The sequence below is a fragment of the Tetrao urogallus genome (assembly GCF_951394365.1).
Source record: "Tetrao urogallus genome assembly, chromosome: 10".
NCBI lineage: Eukaryota > Metazoa > Chordata > Aves > Galliformes > Phasianidae > Tetrao > Tetrao urogallus.
Genome location: NC_136823.1, coordinates 12,472,778 through 12,496,561, shown reverse-complemented (window position 1 = coordinate 12,496,561; position 23,784 = coordinate 12,472,778). Strand labels below are relative to the sequence as shown.

Here is a 23,784-nt window from a genome sequence, read left to right as displayed (position 1 = left end):
TAATCTTACTTGATGCAACCTTAAAATTTCTAATTTTACAAAAGTTTTCAGTGATCTTATTTAATGAATATAGAGATTAAAATTAGTGCTATGTTATTCATGGGATCATTTCATTGTAACTTACTGTGCTTGTATGCTGGGTGTAAATCTTTCTTGCTCAGAATGGGTAAACGATTACTGATGTGTGAAAAGTTAGGACTATAAAATTAAACTCTGAAGGATTAGGAAAAGGCAGAATTAAGACTACTTGCATATCTTTGATCTGGATGTGATATAATCTTAAACACTTGATCACAAGCTGCTGCTTTATTCTTTGCACAGGGTGGGCAAATCGAGTGTTTATCATTTAGTGTGCTGTTTCAATGCTCAGATGCTATCCAAACTCTGCTATGACTACAAGGTTATTAATGTCCTCTTAGCTTTCATACAGGCACTCTCAGCAGAATTTCTCAAAGTCTCCAAAGTATTGATACGCATTTTCAGCGATGTTCATTCTGCTTGAGTGGCAACTTAGAGTTTTTTTTTTGTGTATGTGTACTTAACAACTTAAATGGCAGATTTAGCTCATTGCTTATAGAGAGTACAGTTGCATTTGTCATTGCTGAACATTTCTCCAGTCCAGGCCAGCATATTTCATGCAGATGCCCAGAAAGTGACCAACTGTGTGATGTTCTCGCTGAGGTGACTTTCCTAGCAATACGAAATTGAGATAGAGAAAAGGATAGGCTCAGTTCTGTATGGTGGTATTACTTTATCTACAGATTAATTCCTAACATTTTTTCTTTTTTTTCATCTAACAGTTGCATAGAATTTACTTTTTCTCAAATGTCTCTACTTGGTAGAGCAGGGACCACACATCTCAGAAAGCACTGCTTAGTCTCAGTCTGCTCCTAGAATTTTCTCCTGAGGTTTACATATTATCACTTTCTTAAAATGTATTTTCACTGTTTTTGCTTTTGACTAAATGCTTTCAGCTGTAATTAAGTATCTGTACTGTATTGCTTATCATTGGATAGACTAGTGAAAATTTAATCTTCCCAAGTAAACCTTGTGCAGAAGCCATGGGGGCTTTTCTAGTAAGCAGGGTTCCTGTGGTCTCTGTAGGACCACCAGCACCAGAATCCCTACTCCAGACAGCTGTCTGCAAGGTGTCTCTGAGCCTGCTGCATCCTCTGGCAATGTTATTTTGCAAGCTCTTTGTTTGTGTCTTGTGCTTTTTGGGAGGACAAGATTCTTCTGTCTTGCTTCCCTGCCTAGCTGTGATGTAGGGGTGTTGTTGGCAAGTATAATCTATTGGGACACACCTTATTTTTGTATTTTGAAGGCCAGCAGTAATACAGTTAAAATTTCCTTGTGCACTCTAGTAATTGAGGAAGAAAAAACCTGAGTGTTGTGTTTGAGAAGTCTTGGGATTAAATTATGTCACTTAAGAAGTCATTAGTCTGTCTTTCAAGTGCATGCACTTTGTGGAATAATCATCTTTTCCTGCTTTGCCATTGAGTTGCTTGTGTGTCATATCTGTCATCCCTAGGAACTGCAGCTGTGTGGCACTTTGGATTGGATAAACCTCTTAGCTCTGAAATGTTAAATCCTTCAATTATCTTGAGTTGAAGACTAAAGGCCAAATGTTTCAAATAATGGGTACCTGAAACCTACAGGAGCTGCAGGCATTCATCGCCTCTGAAAATCAAGTCAAACTTTTAGGAAGCTAAATTTAGATGCAGGTATCTTGGTGAACAAACTGGGTTGGCACAAGCATGTCCTTTAGTTTTAGCTTGGACAATGTGATCGTTCCTTGCCCTTTGCACTTCTGTCTTCTTTTCAGGGCTAGGACTGGAAGTTTTGTTTAGATGTTGTATGGGAACTGCTGAGTCATGGCCTGAACCTCTGATTGATCACCTGAGGTGAGCCATGAGTCAGCCAGAGGAGCACAGGTGAAGGCAATTCACCTGTGCTGCTGGAAGGGGTGGAGCCAGGCTCCACCCCTCCTAGACCTATTTAAGAGCTGGCTACCAGAGGGGAAGGATCTTTTCTGGAGATCATCTCTCTTGGTGTCTTCTGGTGAGCTCAGCCGAAGGGTAAGCTCTTCCACTTATTCTCTTTTGTGATCATTGTCTACCTTGCTTGATTCTCTCGATTATATTGTGATTACAACATCTTGATATCTGTTGATTAAACATCTATATTGCGATTATAGCATCTTGATTATACAGATGTCCATGTAGCAGTGTCATCCTGGCTTCCTCAGTGAGTTTTTAGCACTTTGGAACAAGAGCAAAATATTAGGCTTAAAGTGGAAGCAAGTATTTTTAAGCATTGCCTAAGAAGGCTTCCATTAACTAATGGTTGTCAAATGCTGATCTTCCATGGTTTGGTCCATATTTTTCATCCTTTTCTGCAGAACAAGTTTTATGAGCAACTGGCACTACAAAAGCTTCAAAGTAACATAAGACTGAGAAATATCATTTTGGAATGTCTTTTAAGAGCCACTCTGATTAATTAAATAGTGCTGTTGTAGGGTTTTTTTTTTTTTGCTGCTGTTTCTTAAATCAACGGGAATAGAATAGGAATCTAAGAATACTTGAAATGTTTCAGTGCTTTGTTAAATCTATTACCCTACTGATACATTTTTAGTTAATCTGTGTTTTTGAAGGAGAGTAGAACCAAGTGTGAATTGTGGAATTTGGGGACCTGCTTTTAATTTTACATGTGGACTGATTTCATTCACTGATTCACTGACATAGTGAGGTAGCAGAAAGAGTATAAGCAAATAAGCAAGGGTGGCTTGTTGAGTAAACACCCACCCAAAGAAGGAAATCCTCTAGTGAAGGGAATTTCTAGAGACTTGTATTCATAAGATGAAAAGCTTCTGAAAGAATGTAACAACTCGGGGACTAAACTGCCTTTCCATTGCCATGATCTTCTACTTCTGCTGATTGTGAATGCTGAAGTCTGTTCTGCTTCCCCAGGGCTCTGATACAAAATTCATTGTCAGAACTGGAAAAGCATAAAACTAGCAAAGACAAAATCTAAAACAAACAAAAATCTCAAGGAAAGGAGATCATTTTGTTATAGCTACACCCCAAGCAGATGTTAACAAGTCTATTTAAACCTTTTCAGACTGAAACCTCCTGCTGGCCTAATGTAACTTGCCATTTCCCTGATCAGTTAGTTTATTGCAACCTGATTAGCATTTCAGAAATGCACAGGTTTTGTCAAACACAGCTTCGGAAGCTGTTTTGAAATACCTCTTTGGTTGGCTGTGGGTTTTGTGTTGATTTCATTTTTTGGGAGCTGCTAATTACAAAGGATGGTTTCCAAACGCCCTCCAGTTTCATGCAGTATCCCCCCAACACCTTCTGCCAAAAGTCATTGCTCACAGTAGTTCTTCTTGGACAACGTATTCCTGTCATTCAAACCTCACCTAATAAGAACATATTTTGCTGGAGTTATCAACATTTTTTTTTTTTTTTTTACCATATCTTGCTTTCTTCTGTTTTTCTGTTGCAGTAGCAAGAGGGTATTTATTTGCTTGACTGAGCTTGGTAGAAAAACAGAGGTAAATATTCCTAGCAGCTACATTACTGTAGTGGAAGTCTGCATAGTTCTATTTTTAAATGTGAATTCGTCTTCATTTTACTTTCCTGGGATTAATGCTATGTGATTCTACAAGATTTTGTGATAAACAGGCATGCTAGGGTTGATTCTAGTTTTGTATGGATTGAACAGGAAAATAACTTGCTGTGCAAAGGACTTTGACGTGCTTCCAAAACAGTTCAACTTAGAAAAGCTTCTGAAGTGCCTAAGCACCATTTTGGAAAGACATGTGGGTAGACGTTTTCGTGGAGGCTTAACATAGATGAAACACGGTTTTCTAAACTGGCCATAATGTAGGTGGCAAGTTCTTAGAATTGTACTGAAATGGTTTGAAAATCTGACGAGAAGCATCAATGTCATAGTTGCTGCTGGTTGTAGAATGACTTCAGAAATCTGACTTAAATTTTTCATGTCTATAGATCTGGCCCAAGAGCAACAGTTACCAGAGAAGTGAATAAACAAGCTTCTTTTCACAGGAAGTATGTGAAGAATAGCTCTCAAGTAAACATTACTTATATCTGAATTTGTGCTTTAGTTGTTAGGATATGTACTTGCTGTCTAATTGTCACTCTGTACACCCTTGGTTACAAGCTAGTTTGGGTCATGTTTAGTAAATTCTGAGGTGGCAGGAATGTGTCAGTGGCCTTTCACCTCAGGTTCCTCAATTCAAATTTTAAGCTGAAATTCAGGTTTATTTTCATGTATACCATCTGAACTATGAAGAATTATTTACTGCACTGCTATTCTGCTGAGGTGCTGTGGGACTGCCATGATGTGATTCACAGAACTGGGCTTTAGCTCACCTGACGATGTCAAAATAATTGCAACAAAGATCAAGCTCACTCCAATGGTTTTTCTGGAAGGGAGAACCATTCTTCTGAGAACCTCGTTAGTTGTGTCCCTATGCAACTCCTGCTGCAGCTTACAGAAGAATGAAAACTCATGCTTTCAGAATAGCATCCTAGGAGTGTTATCCTACTTTCTAGAAAACTGGCCTGAAGTGCGAGTGTTGTGGTGTAAAAGACACTCAGCTCTGATGTGTGGTCTTGCAGCGGTTATTCTGGCACCTGAATACAAGGAAGCATTGAGCTTCTGACACTGAAGAGAGACACAAGCTGTCAGTGCTTCTTAAAGCTGGGCCCGTATGCTTAGTAGGCTGAAAGAAACCTAAGGATGGCAGTCTGATGTAGGGAATGTTCAGATTCTTGGAAGTCACGGAAAGTTGGGAGGGAAGTTTGGATCAAGTCCTCTTTTATCTGACCTGATTTGCTAATTCCTGGATGGCTCATATTGCTCTGAACATCCCTTGTTAGGCTCGTGGGCAACATATCTGTAGCAGCTACTTCACTCTGTACAATTAGCATATCTTTAAAAAAAAAAAAAAAAACTTGTAGATGGCCTAAAGTTGGAGTGGCTAACTCTGCTAATTACTTGAAACTCTTTAATATGTTGCTGGAGATGTTAAACAAATGGACCTGCATTAAATATGCTGTGCTTATGAAAACGTAGCACACAGATTGCAAGTTCTAAAATTTATCAGGCAGACTAATTATTTAAATGTGAGCTGTAGGTTACATAAATAAATAGCTCTCTTGCAGTAAATGGCAAGGTGTCAGGGTGTTAGCCACGTGCCACTATGGCAAAGTAAAATTAATGTTAAAACTTCTGTAGCTTTCTCTCTCTGATTAGTAATTCCTTCAATGTTGGTAGATGAGCTGAATTTATGAAAGTTTTGCCTGCCCTCTAGGTCTCTGTTTTGTATTCCTCGTGCATTGCAGTCTGCTTCTCACTCTGGCAGTGATGCTGGATACTAAACCCATGAACAGCTCGGCTCCCCGCTCGGTTTGTGGAGTGAGGCAGATCCAAACCTGTGATCTCCCCTGGGGCACAAGCTGTGCTCTCCCAGGTCCCATAACTTGGTCCTCTGGACACAGAAGCAGCCCACTGGTGATTAGCAGCTTGTATATCATTATATTATGGGGCAGTGGCATAGGCAGATCACTGTGGTAATGAATAAATGATTTCCCAAGGCATCCTTGCATTTTGCTGTTACATGTATGCTGCAGAAAAGACGCGTGTGTGTTCAGAGAGATGCACAAAGTGACAATATGCTGCCTGTCACTTTTTTGGGAGTGCAGAGTTATGAAAGCTCAAAAAATCCTATATGAGGAAAGCTGCTTTAACTACTCATGGAGTTTCATTAAAGTTTCTTGCTGTTATTAGTTTTAAATTCACTTATGTCTGCTTCAGTCTTATTTCCAGAGGCACCTGCTGTGGTGGTTTTTGGCAGCAGTGTTGTGGAGGGTGAGGAGTGCTAAGTGACAGGTTGCACATTCCTTGGTCTCCTAAAAGAGGCCTTTTTCTCTAGTTGTGCAGTTATAAATGAAACATCCTCCTTTTCCTTCTCTCTTTGCCTCATTTCCTGCTTTTTCTGTTAAACCCCATCAAAATCATAGTCACAGAATTGTTAATGTTGGAAAAGACCTCTAAATCATCATAGCCATTTGCCTACCACTAATATTGCCCATTAACCACACCCCTGGTGCTGCATCTGTAACACTTCTTGGACACCTGTGGGGATGATGCCTCTGTGGGCAGCCTGCTTTGGTGCCTGACTGCTCTTCCAGAGGAGCTTTCCCAATATCAAATCTTAAATGCAGCCCAATTGCCTGGTTTCATGACTTTAAGTCCAGCTAAGTGTTTCACTTACCATTCATGTAAGGGGAATTTGGAGCTCTGACTCGAAGGACTGATACTGCCACATGCAATGCAAACAGGAGGGAAGGTGCTCAGCACTTCAAGGGATGTGCTCATCCCTCTGCAGACTCTCAGCCTGGGTGCTACCATACCCCTGCAGAACTACATCATGAAGAGACTCAAGCCCATCCCTTTCGAGGTGTTTTTAGGAGAATGAACCCACTTTCATGACAGTTGCTCAGCTGTGCTGTCTGCGTTAGGCCTGGTGGAAGCAATTGGATCAGCTCAGTCAGTGCAAGGGATTAAAAGAGACCAGCTGCTGTCTTAATGGTCAAGTGTAAGGCAAACTTGCAAACCTGTCCTTTTGGGGAAATGGAAAGCAGTTTAGTTCAGGTTCAGCTTAGAAGATTGAGAATGAAATTGTCTATTAGTCTCAAGCCAGGCTGACGGCACCCACACCGAGCTGGCAGACGCTCTGTGCCCACCAGGCAAAGTTAACCCAGCAGTGTGGGCTCCTGCTTGCAGCCTGGCTGTGGCTCACACAGCCAGCGGTCACTGAGCTGCTTCCCCCAGGGCCTGTGCTCAGCATGGCTTACAGCTGAGCAACGCGAGGCCTGCACAGCCCAAACCAGGCTGTGGAGCTGCTGTACCCTGCCCTGTCCCTCTGACACTGGGCTGGTGAGCAGCAGGGCAGGATTTGGTCACCTTAGCAACTCCTTGGCCAGTGCTTCTGGATAACACGTTGCAGCAGGTTTAGGCCAACCAAATCCTTTTCCCAGTCCCCCGAGGAAGGAGAAAGAGGGAGGCATCTGTGAGCCTGTTATAAGCTGCTTTCAGCTCTGATCCCAGGACAGCAGATCTGTGTGCAGAGGCTGATGACACAACTGTTCTGTAACCCTTTGAGGTACCCTCTGTTCAGTGAAAGCTAAGCTTGCTTTGCTGGTCTTTTCTTAGTCCACAGAAAGGAATCAGGAGCAAACAGCAGCTGTTTCTGTGAACAGAGCCACTGGTGAACTGCGGAAGCAAGTTCCAATTTCAAGCCCTTCATATAGTTGCACTGTTTAAAATTATCTACATTCCTTCACTGCTATATCTTTCAAGCACATCATTTTTTCTATCTTTTGTTTTCTGAGCACTTCTTCTATTGCCAAGGTGTTTAGCTGCAAGCACGGAAGGCCGAGCAAATATGACCAAGCCAGCTGCACAGATTTTGCATGCTTTAATTAAGTTGTAGGGCTTCAAATGAATTTGGCTCCAGTTTCTGATGCTTCCAGTCCCTGTATTCTGTTCCAGTGTGGATGTTAAATCGTGCAGAAATGGAGTGTGACCTAACTTTCATGTCAGTTGATCTGGCAGTAGCTGTTTTTGTGTAACTAATTTAAAAAGATTGATTGTTGGTTAATTACATTAATGAACTGAACCAACATGGGCACAGACCAGAGCTCAGCAGTCTCCTAAACAGTCATTAGGAACAGACATCTATCTTTTCACCTGCTTGTACAGCCTCCTGTTGGGTGGTAGAGTGTGCAGAATTGTAATTCTGAAGGTTAAATGACTTAGGTAAGTAATCACAAACTGTTCACCTCTGCTACTCTTCTGCCCATATGGCCTGCTAGTCACAGTCGAAGTCCATTTGGGCAAACTGTCTGTTGAAAGGTCTCCAGGACAGCAAGTCTGGTGTTTTCAGCTGGGTTCCTGGCAAATGCCAGTGTGAATCATAAATTGCCAAAGACCTCTGCCTGAAAGGAATTTGTGGATTTACGCAATTTTGAAAGAGCTCCTTTTCCAACAAAGGTAATTTTTGCTTACTAAGGTGAAAGTGTACTAAGCAGAACACTTCGCTGTTCTCTCTAGCTGGCTTATGAATATGAAGAAAGATTAAATCAATATACATTTCTGTAATTAAATTTCTAAGTTAAAATACCTGAGTTCTTGTTTTGGCAAACACTGGGTGGAAGATGAGTTTCTTTGTGTTTGTTATCAGCACTGCTCTTGTTGCCATTCACTAGAGCTACTAGGTGGATGATGTGTAGATGTTTGATGCCATGCAAAACCTTATAAAAAATACTTTACAAGTAAAATAAAGTCAGCATCCTTGTCTCAAACACCTTTTCTAATCTGATATCAAATTACACACTGAATAAAGACTGTGGAAAGCACTTTATTTTGTAGGTTTGTAGTATTGCATATCCTTTGCCATTTTTAACTCCTCTCTTTGACGGGTTTCTTCAAATAATGGACTTAACCTGAAGTTAGGAGTTTTGCCACTCGCTTGAGCAGGAAAGTGCCTGGGAAATCAAGAATGAAAATACTTTTGCACTGCTAGCCTGGGATAATATCATATTAACTTGCATAGGTTGTTAGAATATTCAAAGGTGACTTGTGTTGATGCTGATGCTGCCCTATTCCGCAAGGGTTGACCCAGTAGCTTCTGAGACTGAGGTCATTACAGGGATTTCAGTACCTTTGAGTAATGGGATAGGTGACCTAGGAAGTATTATTTTTTCATAGAGGCTATTTACTTCCACAAAACCATTTTGTATCCCAAATTCAACAGTGCTAGGAGGAAGTAAGTCAATGAAAAATAAAATTGTCTTGGAGTCATATGGTCAATTGTCAAAACTTGCTTTCTTGATTCTAAGCTCCTCACTGAATATACAATCAAAATGATTTGCGATTACAAGAGGAAGGACTTGCAGACTGGTTCTGCTTCCTCTGTCATCCCAGAGACTTCATTGGACCATTGAGGGGGGGAATGGCTGAGTAGTGGCATTAGAGATTGCAGGAATCAGTTATCAGCAGCTGAAGAATTTATTAAGTGTGAGGTGAATTTGGGGATGACACACATGCAAATTGCATTGAATTATGGTTTTATCTAAGATCTTCTGTTTCAAGCTAATTGAAAGACAGAGGCCACTGCTGCAGGAGGAAAATATAAAAAGGAAGCTGTAAGGAAACATAAAAGTTTCTGATCAAGTAAAATTCTGTTTCTGTTGAATGTTTTATTTTGTTCCAGTCACATAAATTACCATCTTTGAAATACTAAAACTCCCACAATCAGCTTTTTGTAACAAAATAATTTACATTTAAAAGGTTTAACTGAAGCAGCTAAGCCTTAGAGATGAATGTGCATATTTGGCAGTAAAACGGGAAAACAGCCGTGTTTTGGAATCCAGGCCTGCTATGTGTAATTTTAATATTATAAATAACTAAATACAGTCTTGTGTATACTGTATGTATACACAGATAAATGCTTGTTCTTGGGGAATGTGTCCTTTAGGGTATTATAGTGCCTCAGTATTAACACGGAGCTTCAGAAATCTCCCCTAACACTGATAGATGTGATGGAAAGTGCCCTGGCCTGAATACATTTCATCCTTCACAGGGTGTTAGGAGGCTTGGTCTCTATTGTTATTGGAAACCTTTTCTTTCTCCTTACATTAGCATCTCTCTTTTACCTTTAGTTCATGAAAGGGAGACAGTGTGTTAATTCTGCAGGAAACATTTCATAATCCTAGAATGGGGCTGCAACAGTTGTCTAAAAGGACAATAACCACACAAATTAGAATCATTTCCCACTCAGAGTAAGAAACTAGTATGTAAAGCTTTCCTTCCCTCCTCTTTCCCCCCATCACATCCGTTTCTGATTTATTGTCTCTCATTTTTCCTCCAAGTTCTTCCCTGCCCCCTGCTTTAAAGGAGGAGTAGGCCATTACTGCTGCAGTGCTGTTATTCCCTGCTAGCGGAGAGAAGATATATTTCAGTTTTATGGTCTCTTCAAATGTACTCAGGCACATGGAAGAAATACCTTACAGGTGCTTGTATCATTGCAGGTATGCTGGAGAACTGAAAACCCAGTGTATTCCAACAATAATATTTCCCTAGACCTCTGTGTACTTTATATCTCACCCAGGGCACAGAGCCCTGCAGTTACTGGAGTCGGTGAGAAAATGGGTTGAAGTTTCTGCAAAAATGGGCTGGGGCTCTGGGTGTTAATCACACAGCAGTAGGGCTGACATTTTGGGACAAACTGTACAGAGCTGCACACAGCTACATGCAGCCCCCTGCTTCCTCCAAGGGGCTCGACCTTTCTTGGTATCTGCAAGGTCTGGCTGGGGGTTTCCAAACCTCACTCTTATTTATTTGAGAAACTGAAGTAGTATTATACTGCCCTTCAAATCAGACTTTTCCAGGGTCTCCCATCCTTTTCAGTTAGACTGGATCTCTGAGGGAAAAACACAGCAATAATGCACTGCAGCAGTGTGATAATTACTAAGTAGATTCTATGTGATTATAATGTTAGCATCTCACAGGGAAAATGAAAGCTTGTACTGTCCCTTTAACGGGACAATTTGATAATCCTCTTAACATTTTCTCTTTTGGCTGATAATATTTCACAGAATTTTACTTTGTAAAATATTCCTAAAGGAAGGCTTAAGCAATAATGCACAGATTATGGAAATGACTCTCATTAACTATAGGGAGAGACTTCAGCAAAGCCATGAACTGCTTCAAAACATGTAACCCCCATTAGGAGCTTCATTTAAATGTTTATTCACAGAGCAGTAAATGTTTATTATGGAGCATTTTATTGAAACATAAAGAACCCTAATTATATGTATCACAAGTGTTAAAACAATATGCATTTATCAAGACTTAACTAAATATCAGAGGTGAAGGGAAATACAATTGCTATTTCATTTGCATCTGAACAACAACAAATTTGCAACAAAACACCTGGGCAAAGTGACCCTAAAGGAAGATGAAGGAGCAGAACAGCAAGGCAGGTGCTCACCAGCTGTTCCCAACCCTGTGGCACCTTCATTGGTATGTGCCTCAGCCTTCCCATCTATAAAATGGAAGTAATATTTTCTGCAGGGGCTGCCAGGGCTTAGGGTTGTTTCTGTAGTTCTCTAGCATTTTAGAACAGATGCTGCTGTGCAGGTCTTACAGTGTTATGGTCTTATTATTGCTGACGTGATTGCGTGGCAGTTTCAGTGTCCTTGGTTGGGTCAGTATGTAGTTCTTCCTATTGGTTCTCAGGGCAGTGTTTGAAGTTGCAGCTGCTGGGCATGTGGGAAAGAACTGGTGGTGGTGGTCCTTGGCCTGACCTTCCTACCAACATGTGGGGACTGTCATTCCTGGAATTAGAGACTGGCTTAGGGGTCAGAAAATACCAGTCCAGAAGCATCATTCCACCTTTATTTCCATTTCATTATATACTGCCTTTCAGGAAATTATTTGGTGCACCACTTCCAATGAAAAGACTGTTTATCATCTTTATTGTGCCAGTTGGCTTAGCCTTGGGGCTGGAGGGACAGGCTGGCAGTTCTCACGTAAATGGTAAAGTTGCCTTCAGCTGTGGAAGTTATAACCTCAGATCTCAAGAGGCTTTAAAAATCTTCCTGCGCATGTTTGCATTGGGTCTAGGTCTCTTTTCAGCTCATTCACAGCTCATTTCTTTAAAACTTTGTAGTTGACAGATACATTATTTATTGAGGATGCTGAATCTGCACATTCCTCAGTCTGTGTGTTTGAAGATGTACTTTGTTGCCAGTCCCCCTCTTGGTTTGGTTTCTGATATATTCACAAATTCTTTCTGTTATGCTGCTTTCCCAAGTACTTGTTCTCAGCACTGAACAAGTATCTTGATATAATCCAAAAGACAAACCCATGCCAAAAGCATTGGTGACGATCATTGCAAAGCTGCTTCTACTCCCTCCTAGGTTATATGTACAGTGCTGTGCCACACAGAGGTACACACATGGATCCCAAAAGGCTCCTTCGTGTGTCAGCCTGGTGGTGTCTGGTCTGCCTGTCTGTATTGCTCCTTTCTGTCTGTATCGTATCCTTACATTACTTGTGCTGGTAGAAAAGCAGGATTTGGTTTTGTGCTTTAATAAACTAGAGCCATAGCAAACGTGTTGTGAGAGAACATAACTCTGTGCAGTTTTCTTGGGTTTACAGCAAACCTTACCACCAGAATGCTTTAGCTGCTGTTCTGGTAGAAGGCAGCACATACGTGCATCTTGTGTGCAGCCTACTGCAGTAAAGGAAGATGTCAATTCCTAAGAACTGGGCATTTTTGTAGGGAAGTGTTTCAAGTAGTTTCCTGTTATCATTTTTTTTTTTTTTTTTTTGATAACAGGTCTTTCAAAGTGGTCTTGCGTTATGTAACTTATAACTTCTGAATATGCAGGAAGAATTTATGCTGGCAATAATATTGGAGGTTGTGAAAACTGAATATTTTGATACAAACTGCTTTGTATTTAATTTTTTAAAAGCGTTGAATAGAACTTTTTTTCCATATGTTTTTCCATCCCAACCAATTTGGGAATAGGAAAAATGTCAAGAACTCAAAAATATTCACTGAACAGAAGTTGCTTCACCATGAAGATGTCCTTTCCAGGGTCTGCAAGTCAAGGACCATAGAAATTGGCTTACAAAACAAAGAAAAAGCACTTGTACCAAGTCTGCTAGCATCTGGGTGATGTGATATATTTTTGCAGACAGCAGAGGGAGTGCTTTCTGTTAATGAGCTGTGGATATACAGGCAGGGCTTTCTGCAGAATAATTTTCTAACAGGGATAATTGAGCAGTTAATCAAGAATAGCAAACAAGGGCTCTATAGAAGCCCAGTTTACAGAAAGGACAAAATTGCCCTATTTTTCATGTGGCTATCTCAGTATTATGGTTGATTTTCTTTATCACCCACTGACAGCCTTACTTGGAGAATGGTTATTAGTTTGGAATTTCTACAGTTAATCTGGTAGTTTAGAAGAAGCATTATCACAGCCTCCTGTATGAAGCCCATGTCTCTGCAATGGACAGGGGACTTTCTGCAGCAAATAAGGTGTTATCTGTATGCCTCAATACTTTTTCCCTGTGAACCAGCTGATTTGGGGGGGGTAAGGGGGGAGTTCTGTGGCCAGCCCATGTTGCAGCCTGCCATCACTGGTGTCCTTTCTGCCCTTCCTCCTGCTTGTGCAAGGGGGCTCACTCTTTCTGATCTCCCCTGTGCCCCACATTACTGCCTTTCCTGATGTTGCTTTACCGCAGAACTATGGAAACCCACATGTTTTCTCTGTTATGAAAACCAAAAAGTGACAAGGGAATGGCTCAAGCTGATGGAAGACATCTGGTTTTGCTGCTTGAAGACACAGCCATGTGCTGCCTTTGCAGCTGAGGGAAGTCAGTCCTTTTGCCAGCATTTTGGCAACCCCCTGTGCTCAGCATTATGTGATCCACCACCAGACTTTATGAATTCATCCTATAGCAACATGTATTGCTAATAGTCCCAGGGTGAGTGCTGGGGAGCTCTTATGAAGGCTATTATCTTGCTTTCTGTTGGAAGCAGAGCTTTGTTGCTTCGCTAATCAGCACGGCAGCTGAATGAACACAACATAATATTCATGAATTATTGCAGGTGATGTCCATGTTCTCCCCTGTGGTGTGTGGCGTGGTCATCTGATCTTCACCATTCTGGTCTACTCAGGAAATCTTTCATTGTCTATCTTTGCCTGATATTTTTGCTTTACATCTAGCACAGTGGTGACACATTGATTATTCGACCATAATTCAGTATATAAAAACAGCCATAACTAAGAACATTGCTTTCTCTATGGCCTTGAGTGCTGAAGCAAAACTCACATGATGTGAATGCGTGGCGTTTGTTTGTCTTTTTTTCCAACAAAACAGCCTGCAGAGATTTTTTTTGTCAAGATTTCTATGAGTGTTTTGCAACTCTGACTCATTGGAAATCAACTTTAGATGTGAAGTCCTACCAATGCTTGTGTTGCTGCTAGATTTCAGCAGTGTCGGGAGCAGCAGCCTCAAGCTCCCCCTGCCTCACTGGGAATGTGGGGATCTCTGGCTCGAGAGCACCTCTTTGCACTGCAGATTTGCTCCTCGAATTACTTTTTCTAATTCTCTGTCCAGTCTGGGTGTAAAGATCTTGAAAGTTCTTCTCCCATAAGCTCTTCTTCCTAGGTATTAGAAGCAGCCAGTGGGACTCAGGTGTATTTGACCACCCAATGTCAAAATACGTGTGTCTGATGTACCACCTGGGTGCATCTTGCCATGTCCCTGTGTTGTGACATCCAGTATGCCTGTCTCCTGTAGTGGTGCACAGCTTTCTCCATCAGTGTCTGACAAGAGGAGGGAATGGCAGCTAATGTGTTAGGCAATGCAAACACGTGTCTGCATTTTTTTTACACATATTGATTGGTCTGTTAATGTGAATGTTTTGGTTGTTGTGTGTCACTTTTCTTGCTTATTAATCAAAACAATGCAAAATGTGGGGAAAGCAGTTCCTAGGAGAGAGAAAAGGAGTACAATCAACAGTGACTGAATACAGCCTGCTGGAATGCTGCTCACCAGTCATGAGGGTATCTGCAATAACAGGGAAGAGCTGAAATGCTTTATTTTGACATTTTATATAGACTGTTTGGATTTTTCTTCTCCAAATAGTGTTTTGAGTGAAGATTTGCCTAAATCTGTTTGTTCAGTTAAACGAAATATATACAGCCAAATGTTTAGTTTGTATCTACTGACACATTTCAGTCAACTGCAAATGTCTCTTTTGGACTTGCAGGTTTTTGTTTTGTCTGGCTTCAGCCGTAAAAAAAATAACAGTGAAGAGCAAAAATGATCAATTAAAGAACAATATCAGCACCCCAAGCTGGGGAAGCCACCAGCTGAATGGCAAACGAGTGGTTCCCACGTGGGAACCATTGCTCTGCTCTGTTCTTCTTTCTTCTCCTAAAGCTGAGGAGAGGGAATCTCCTTGAGACATAATTGCTATTCATGGCGTTTTTCTATTATATAAATGATAGGAAGAATTCAGATTTGTGTATATCCCATGAACAATATTAAGAAAAATAATTAGAATGTCCAGAAAAATTTGCTCTCTGATAACTGATTGTAGTTACCTCAGACCTGGAAATACCGATTTGTTTTCTGATACAGTTGACAGATTTTGCTGAGCAGCTGAGTGTTGTGTAAGAACATAATGCATGTAGTAAAGGTGACAAACCATGAGAATGTCCCCAGTGATGCCAAGTGGCCCATATGCTCTCATAAACGCTTTCTCTTCTCCTTTTTTCATGCTGATCACATGAGCCCATTTGGGGCTGAAGCTCACATTAGGCTCATTTGTTACCTGCTGTGCTGCTCCATGCATCTGCAGTACAGCATCTCTGCACTAAACTTTGAGCCACATCCTGTTTGCTTTTCCTGTGTGTACCCTGAAACATTTTGCCACAAAGGTAAAAATGACTCTAAGTGCATGGAAGTTTTGGAACATAATAGTTATTGATATCTGACATTAGGCTGTCTCCATATATATCAAGAGAAAATCCTGAGAAGTAGTATTTGTAGCCATGGTATCAAATCCTTGTACAAGAAGAGGAAAAAAAACCTGATAGATAATTCTATAGTTTTATACATAAATTTTAAATCTAAATCTCTTTAAATTTAGGTGGGGTGTGCTGGTGAAATTTCATATTGTTGGTACAAACCATAATCTTCACTACTGTTTTTCATGAAAGTTTCTCTTTGTCCTAAAGCCAAATTCGAAGCCTGGGGCTTCGAAGACCATCTTTAAACTTACCTTGTGATTTTGAGTCATTTGTCATGAGGAGCAGTGATGTTCAGATGATACATTGCTCTAATACATCACAAGAACACTATCGCTCTCATGATATATTAGTATAATACACTATCAGAACACTATCATTGATGTATTACTCAAAAACAGTTTTTAACCCTCAAGAAGCATCCTCATCTCTAGGCTGCATGTGCTGAAAGCTGTGGATAATGGTAGGTTTAAGGAGTAGCATATTTGGTTTCTTTAGGATAAGCTAAGAAAAACAAGTGGTATTCAGACTATTTCATTAAGTGAAACATCCTTGTGATTTCATTTTATTCACTGAACAAATGTTCTTGTAGATGAAGGTAGCATGATGTAGGTGTTTAGATTTTTTTTACAAATAGACTAAGTTTTTTGGTCAAGGTTTTTTTTGGTCTTTATTAGACTTGAGCTGTAATTTGACAACGTTTTAGCAGGATTCATGGATTTCAGTTGATTCCAACTCACCAAGTTGAATCAGATGCAAGCTATCTAAATTCAGTTTATTGTGTATACAGAGAATAGAAGGGGAAAAGATAAATATTTACAGTTTTGTAGCTGAAGTCACTGCAGAGCAGCAGATCAGCATTTCTTTGATTTCTCAGGGATTCTTTTAAAATCATAGTAGATTTTGAGTCACAAAAAATCTTGAATTGTGTAATTCCTATCTGGCATGAAGAGGTCTGTAATCTCTTAAGAAAAAAAAAAAAATAGTAGTAGTAACAAACATCAAAGTGACATGTTTGCTTGCTTGTCGTTATTTTTGTTCCTCTTCCCCATATCTCATCAGCATTTGTGAGAAAATATGTTGTCCCTTACATAACCCCATGCTGGAAAGCAAAGCTACCTCTGCCACTTATCTCCCTTAGCGCTGCTACACTGAGCAATGGCTTTGCCATCAAGAGAGTGATGCTTATGCTTCAGGCTCTGTAAATCTGGACCTTTAGTTCTCTTGCCCTGCAGGTTTGGGGCCACATGGTGCACCACTGGATATGTTATGTTTGGGCTACAGCTTCCTGGGAGGAAAAGCAAAATATTAAGCTCTTTCTGATCTTGCAAAAGATGTTGTAATGGAAGTGCTGTACAGCCCAGAATGTGTTTTCTGATAGCCATTCTACCTGCATGGTCTCTGTAATATACTAGTGGTTCCTTCATCCACTGTCCTTAACATCTTTTATGATCTCTGAAGGGTTAAGGTGCTTTTATGGAACATGTGGAATTCTGTGGACTTCTATTCAGTTACTGGTATGAGTGGAGGATAATGCTGATAATCTGGAAAAGAAAGTCATGATCTTGGCAATAACCATTATTTGGTTTCACACTTCTAGCATGTTCATGTCCATGTCCTTCCAAGGAGGTCAGGAGACTTCAGCAGGAATGATGATGTCTACAAGGAGGTAAGGGCTGTTTTCTATCACTTGTTTAAAGTGATTTTCACAGTTAGAAGCTCACACATCAGAGATACAAGCCTTGCTTTTAGTGGAATTATTTAACAGGCTCCCTGCATCTTTATTGGTTGCAGAAAGCCTGTGCTGAGCACCAAGCCCAGTACTGAAAATTCACAGCTTGCCTTCTGGTCTGCTTTCTGCATGATTCTGCCCAGGCTCTGGGCACATCATACTGCAGCCCCAAAAATAAAATTTGAAGAGCAACTTCGCTTATAGATGTAATATCTGCATATGTGCAGATTGTATGACAGAGTTGGGGACATAAGCTGTGACTGAACTACTGGCTTTTGTTTAAGTGCACAATTATTTTGGTATTAATAAAAAATTCTTCCCAGCTTGACAGCTGTCACAATGAGTTGATGAAAAAAATCTCACTATTGTTAGATTTATGTGGTTCTCAGTGAGCTTGGTAGGATCCTCCATCTCAAATGTGACATCTCCTTTTCTTTTTAAAAGTAATTAATGTAAACATGTTCAGTGCTTTTGCAATACCATATGCTTGAAGAAGAATTAATGACATTTTATGCTTCTGTATTGTTTCCTTTGTGATATATCCATGATGACAACTCACCACTCTCAAAAAATATGTATATTTTGAAGTTTAATAATGACTTCAGGGGATGTTGAGGTTGGATATTAGGAAAGCAAGTTCTTATCGGAAAGAGTGATGAGGCACTGGCAGAGGCTGCCCAGGGAGGTGGTGCAGTCACTGTCCATGGGGGTGTTCAAGTAATGTGGAGATGTGGGCAGTGGGCACGGTGGGAGTGGGATGATGGTTGGACTTGGTGATCTCAGTGGTCTTTTCTGACCTTAGTGATTCTGTGATTCCCTGACTTGATTCAAAGGTGGTGAAAACATGTTTACTTTTGACATGAAAGACAGAGATTGAGAACCCTTCTAACATAACCTCATAATGAGACTGCTGAGCAAGCAGATCAAATGTCAGGACGTGATGGCCATCCTATGCAGTGCTGTACTTAACAGCATTAAAGTGAGGCAACTTGGAAGTTAATGTTTTTTTCTTTTTAAATGTGTTAAGTGGTTTTCAATTCTGCACCAACCCACAAACTCTGTTTCCATTTTTGTCATTTTTCCAATGCCATTTTATTATTTTTAACGTGCTTATTTCTCATTACATGTAAATACAAAAAAGCAAAAATGTTAATGAATAGGCTATACATTTAGTGTTTTTAAATGCAAAAGGCATGACAAATTGGTGGAAATTATTTTTATCTTGTCATTTTCAGCTGTAGCAATTGTAGATGTTACTTGTAGCAGACATAGGAAGCAAAAATATTTAGACACAGATGTGATAATATATCTTTCAGTGGAACAACATAGCCTCAGAGTCTAAACAGCTACTCTTGAATACCAAGGAGTGAACATATGCTTTTGTAAAGACTGCATCTGACCACAGATTTCACAGTTAGGTTATCAGGAAAAAAACCTACAGCATTTGATGCTGTAGAAATTTGATGCCAAATTCTGTCGCTCACTGGACTGGGAGGGTAGAAGGCCTTAAGCAGTATGCTGTCATAAGGGTGGTGAATAAATCTGTATTAAAATATAAAAAATGGACAGATTATTGAAAATAAAGCTGAGAAATTATTTGGAGATAATTGCAGTAAGGCAAAAGTTTTTTTATGATTCATTTGTGTTGTACCAAGATACATCTCTTAGTCAAGACTTCTTAAAATGTTGAGGAAGTTTTTGTAGGTCATGGTGGAGCAACAGACTGAAAATCTATAAGCAGTAGAGTACCATTAGGTGAGATGTAGGTGCAGGAAAGACCTTTAAATCCATCATCCATGAAATTTGTGCTTAGGACAATCTGTTCATTTACCTGTTTGTAAATGAAGCTTTCATTCTGAATATTTTAGTGATAGACAGAGTTGTGGTTTAGGCAGCAGACATCTTTCCTCTTCTTCATATTGTGTGGCACTGAGGCTGTTAGCCTCTCTGAAACAATATTTGTAATTGCAAAATTACAAATACACCTGGCCTGAATTTTGCATGTCATGGTGTCTGGTTTAATTACTGCAGGTAGAACTTGTACTGCAATTGTGTATAATTTTCACAGATTCTGGGTCTCTGTCCTAGTTCAACACATCTATCTCAATTCCCTATCTATCTACAAATGCCCTTGAGCTCTCCAAACTCTGCAGTTGTCATCTGTATATGCTGAGCAGATTGTTGACAAATCCCATTGCTCAGTAGTGTTTGACAGGAAGAAGAATGCCCAGATGTTGAGACATCAGTCCTCTTAGGAGACTTCTACAGTTGAGACAGCTAGAAAATACTCACAGGCTCTTGCCATGTGATTTACTTGTCCCATTTTGGATTGAGTGACCATTCTGCTGACTGAAAAGACAGAAAAAGAAACTGTGTGGTTGATCCCTGCTTAGTAAAGTGTTTACTGGGCTCTGGTATCTTCAGGCTTTTTGTGATAAAGCTCCAAGACAGCCTCATCTAGAACTGTAACGCGTAAAGGGTATTCTTAAAGGTAAGGTATATCTTTAGCACTTGGGTTTGTGATAAGGCTGCTGATGGACACAAATGCCATCCAACTAGTTTCTGAATATATTTTTAGATCTTCAATACTGGGACATTAATTGGAAAAGAAATGAAAGGGGTCCTAAACCTGTTTGATGACACCTTCTCTGACACAGTTCTTGGAATACATCACTTAGTCTTTTAGATCTCAGTACATTGATGTGTATGAAAGAAGTCACCAGATGATTTTCCTAATACACCAAGAGAGCAACTAACAGTAAAAAAGACCACATCAAATATTTTTAATTTATTTCCTTGTCATCTTTGCAGGGCTATTCCTTGAGAGGCTATTTCCTAGGGAGTGTTAGCTATCCACCCTCTGGGCTCACCATAACGAAAACTTAAAGGCATGGTTTTTCAGGTCTTACATTTTTTTTTTTATTTTTTTTTTTTGCAATTATGTGAAGCTAATCCTGCAAGTGCACAAGTCCAAGTTAAATTGGTCTGATATTTTGTTTCATAGGTTCAGGTTCTTCATATTTTCTTGTTGGATCACTTTTCTCATCTACATCTTGAGTAATCCTTATTTATAAATTTTTCTTATATAACAAAACTGACGGCTAAATATTAGGAAAACTTAATCAGAACCTATTTTTCCTCTCTTTTCTGTTTCATTTGAAATATAATTTTTTTTTTTAATTTATCAATCGAAGAATTTAAAAGTCTTCTCATCAAGGAGTTGCATGTTTTAAGAAAATGAGGAATTTTTTGCTTTTGGAAGGGCATGTCACAATAACTGATAAGCGTGTAATTTATGAATATCTTTACTGTCCTCAGCACCCTGTGTTGTAGCAGTCAGCACAAGTGCTGCGGAGCTGCTGGGGGTCACCGTGTCCAAAGCATTCAAGAACATTACCCTGAAGTGTTTCAGCACTTTAATACACTCAGCCATCTGTGGGCTGTTCCCATTCAGTGCGTGTTTGAAAAGTCCATAGCACAGCCTGTCCCCAGTCTCCATGGAGTGGTTAGCCATTACTGCAATATAAATAACATTCATCATCCTTTAGGTTGGCAGGTAATAGCCATACTGGGCAGAGAGTATTGGGCCTTCTCAGAGAGGAAGAGTGAATCAAGTCTGCAATACTGCTGTTATGAGTACTGACCTCAATAAGTTAATTCTGAGGCTGACAGAGTTGGATGGGTGAGAGCAGCCCAGCCTCTCAGCAGAACGCTGAGTGCCCTGCTATATAGCACTGCATTTTGTGGTGCCAGGACATGTTCCTTCCCAAAGCCCATGTTTCTCTTGGTGGTTGCAGCCTGCTGTAATGTAGGTAATGCCTACAACAGCAATAACACATCCAGGGCTATGCTTTCAAGGCAAAGAGTGCTGTTTTCTCACGAGCTTTGTTTCATGCCTACCTGTTTCTCTTGCCCATCTTTATTTCCCAACCTAGACTCTAAATGCTCTAAAAGGGAAAAGTTTGATTAAGAGAGGCTGACCTGAACCCTCGTTCCCCATCCCCTGCTGCCTGCCAGGCAGATGTGCTTCATTGGGCCTCTTGTAATGAATCTGGGTGAAACTTCCTAATGTGAATTCTGTGGTAACTTGGAGGTTTTGTTAAATGCAAAAGCCTGCACAAGAATTCAGTCCATGCTGTCCTTTCCCTCTAGCGTTCAGGCACACAGTAAGAGAATCACTTAGAGAAAGATATTTTGACTTAGTGATCTAATTCAGCACATTATGTTAAATCATTTCAGCAAGAATACCTGTTAGTAATCGTTTCCAGTTCCAGAGAGGATGAAGCAGGCGTTTTGGCACATGACTCAAGAACCTGCAGGGTTGCTTTTTCAGCCTGGCAAAACTGGGGAGTTTTGTTGAATTGAGAAGTTTAGTCAGACAAGCCTGAAGTTTAATTCTTCATGAGTGGCTTTGACTGTGACATGCCTTCACTCTGACCTGTAGACAGCATCTCATGTGCTGCTGGGCACAGAGCCTAGTGAAGAGCTTGAAATGTGCAGAGCTGCACTAAACTGCTAGGACTGCTTCACAATTAAAGATAAGGTATAGAATGAAAAGATAAATAAGCCCTAATCCCGGCCCTGCTAGACAAAATGGAAAGATGCCCAACAGCTTCTGTGAGCATTGGATTGAACTGTTCATGAAAATTAATAGCATGCAGAGCTAATAGGCTGTTCCTTGGCCTCAGAATTACATTGCACCTTCTGGGAACATATTGTAGCCTGCTGGTAGATCAGTCTGCTGCATCTGAACTCCCTTGGGGCCAGACTCTGCTTTCGTTGAGCCCTGCATGGGTAAGCTCATGGAAAAGGAGGGAAGCAGAGCAGAATCTAAATTGGATTTAAAAAAAAAAAAAAGCCTCTCTTTTCCCCAGGTGCAAGTCTACTTCCCTATCTTCTTCTGATGCAGCAGCAAATAAATTTTTTCATTCTTTCTCAGGCTGTGGATTTTATCCTGGTCTTGCCAATGTTGCTCTTTCTGACTGACAGAGCATCAGAGGAGCTTCTGGTAGCCAAGGAGCATAAGCCTTTCCCAGTTGTTTCATGTCTCTTGTGATATTGCAGCGGCTCCAGCTGGGCAAGTCAGATTAACTGTGCGTGAATGTTTCCAACTGAGAGTGCTGTGGTAGAAGCTAGAGCTGTGCGAATAATTATGTTTTGAATTTGATACCTGAATTGACAAAAAGTCATTTTGAGTTGACCTTAAAGGAATTATTTTTCCAACAAATGAATTTCCTTTTCGAGTCAAACAAGATGATTAGATTTGTGGGCCATGATATTTTATGTGATTATAATTTGAAATCCCCTGGAGATTGCTGGTACTCCCTGCATGCACCCAACCTGCATTAAACAAAAATAAGTTCTTCAGCAGGATCTAGCAAGAATACTGGAAGACGTCCTGTCATCATGCATGTCTCCCTACATGGAAATTCTACTGTTTGTGGTATCTTCTACTCTTTTCAACCTTGTAAAGCATTTCTTATTTTGATAGTTGAAATCTCTGAGACCTTCCTATATGCCACATATGCTGCAGCACATATCTTAAGATGGCAGGAAAGCACAGTCAAATCTGAGAGAGAATCATTTTATTCTCTGATATCTTCCCTCAGATCTAAAGAAGTGGAATCAGTCCAGCTATAGGAACAAATTAGGAGTGGATAGAAGGTTCCCAGTTAGGCAGCCATTCCTCATGATTATACACATGCCCTTTATACCTAGACTTTATCTGGAAGGTAATATAGATTTGGCATTTATTGTATAGTCCTGTTGTCCTCCAGCCCAACTTTCTCTCTCCATTTCATCACTTCTCTTGCTGGTTCCTGCCATTTTCTGCCACAAGGTCTCCTCATAGGTAGAAAATACCAGCATCCAGAAGTCACTTACATTTAGCTTATAATGTAACAGACAAATTATTGTGCGCATTACTGAGGAGCTCTTGGCCCCTACTATGGCATATTTACTGTGTTTAGCTTGTGGAGTATTTGATCTTTTGTGTCCTTGATAGTACTTCCCTGGCCGGCTACTTAGTGATGTAGAGCCTACAACCAAAGACAAGCTGTTGATAAGGGGATTAAACTGAACATGGTCTCTCAGGCCCATTTGCTCTGTCAGTGCTTGGACTTGCTTAGCTGCTCAGGTGCTTCTCTTCAACTTCCAGTCCCCGAGGTAAAGCTGTCTCCAGACATCTGGTTATCACCTGATGCACAAGCTGAATTCTTGCTGGTGGGGAGAACATGCCCCATTAGTATCCTACATACTCAGCTTTTTGGAATTGATATGATGCAAAGTAAACAAAACTATCAGAGAGATGGCAGTTTCCAAAAAGGGATTTTTCTTCTCTGAACTGAAATGATGCCATAAACTTAGAAATGAAATACTCCCTTGCATTCTGCTTAAGGGTCA

At 40.3% G+C, this 23,784-nt stretch overlaps 1 protein-coding gene across 1 annotated transcript in view; it reads left to right on the top strand.

The window, feature by feature from the left end:
• FHIT (fragile histidine triad diadenosine triphosphatase) overlaps positions 1-23,784 on the top strand; it is a gene marked incomplete at both ends in the record, with an annotated part of 502,525 nt that overhangs the window by 413,547 nt on the left and 65,194 nt on the right. Inside the window, one exon of the mRNA XM_079540494.1 lies at positions 17,251-17,319. Within this exon, the coding sequence (XP_079396620.1) occupies positions 17,251-17,319 (69 nt within the window). The remainder of the gene's footprint in view (positions 1-17,250; positions 17,320-23,784) is intronic.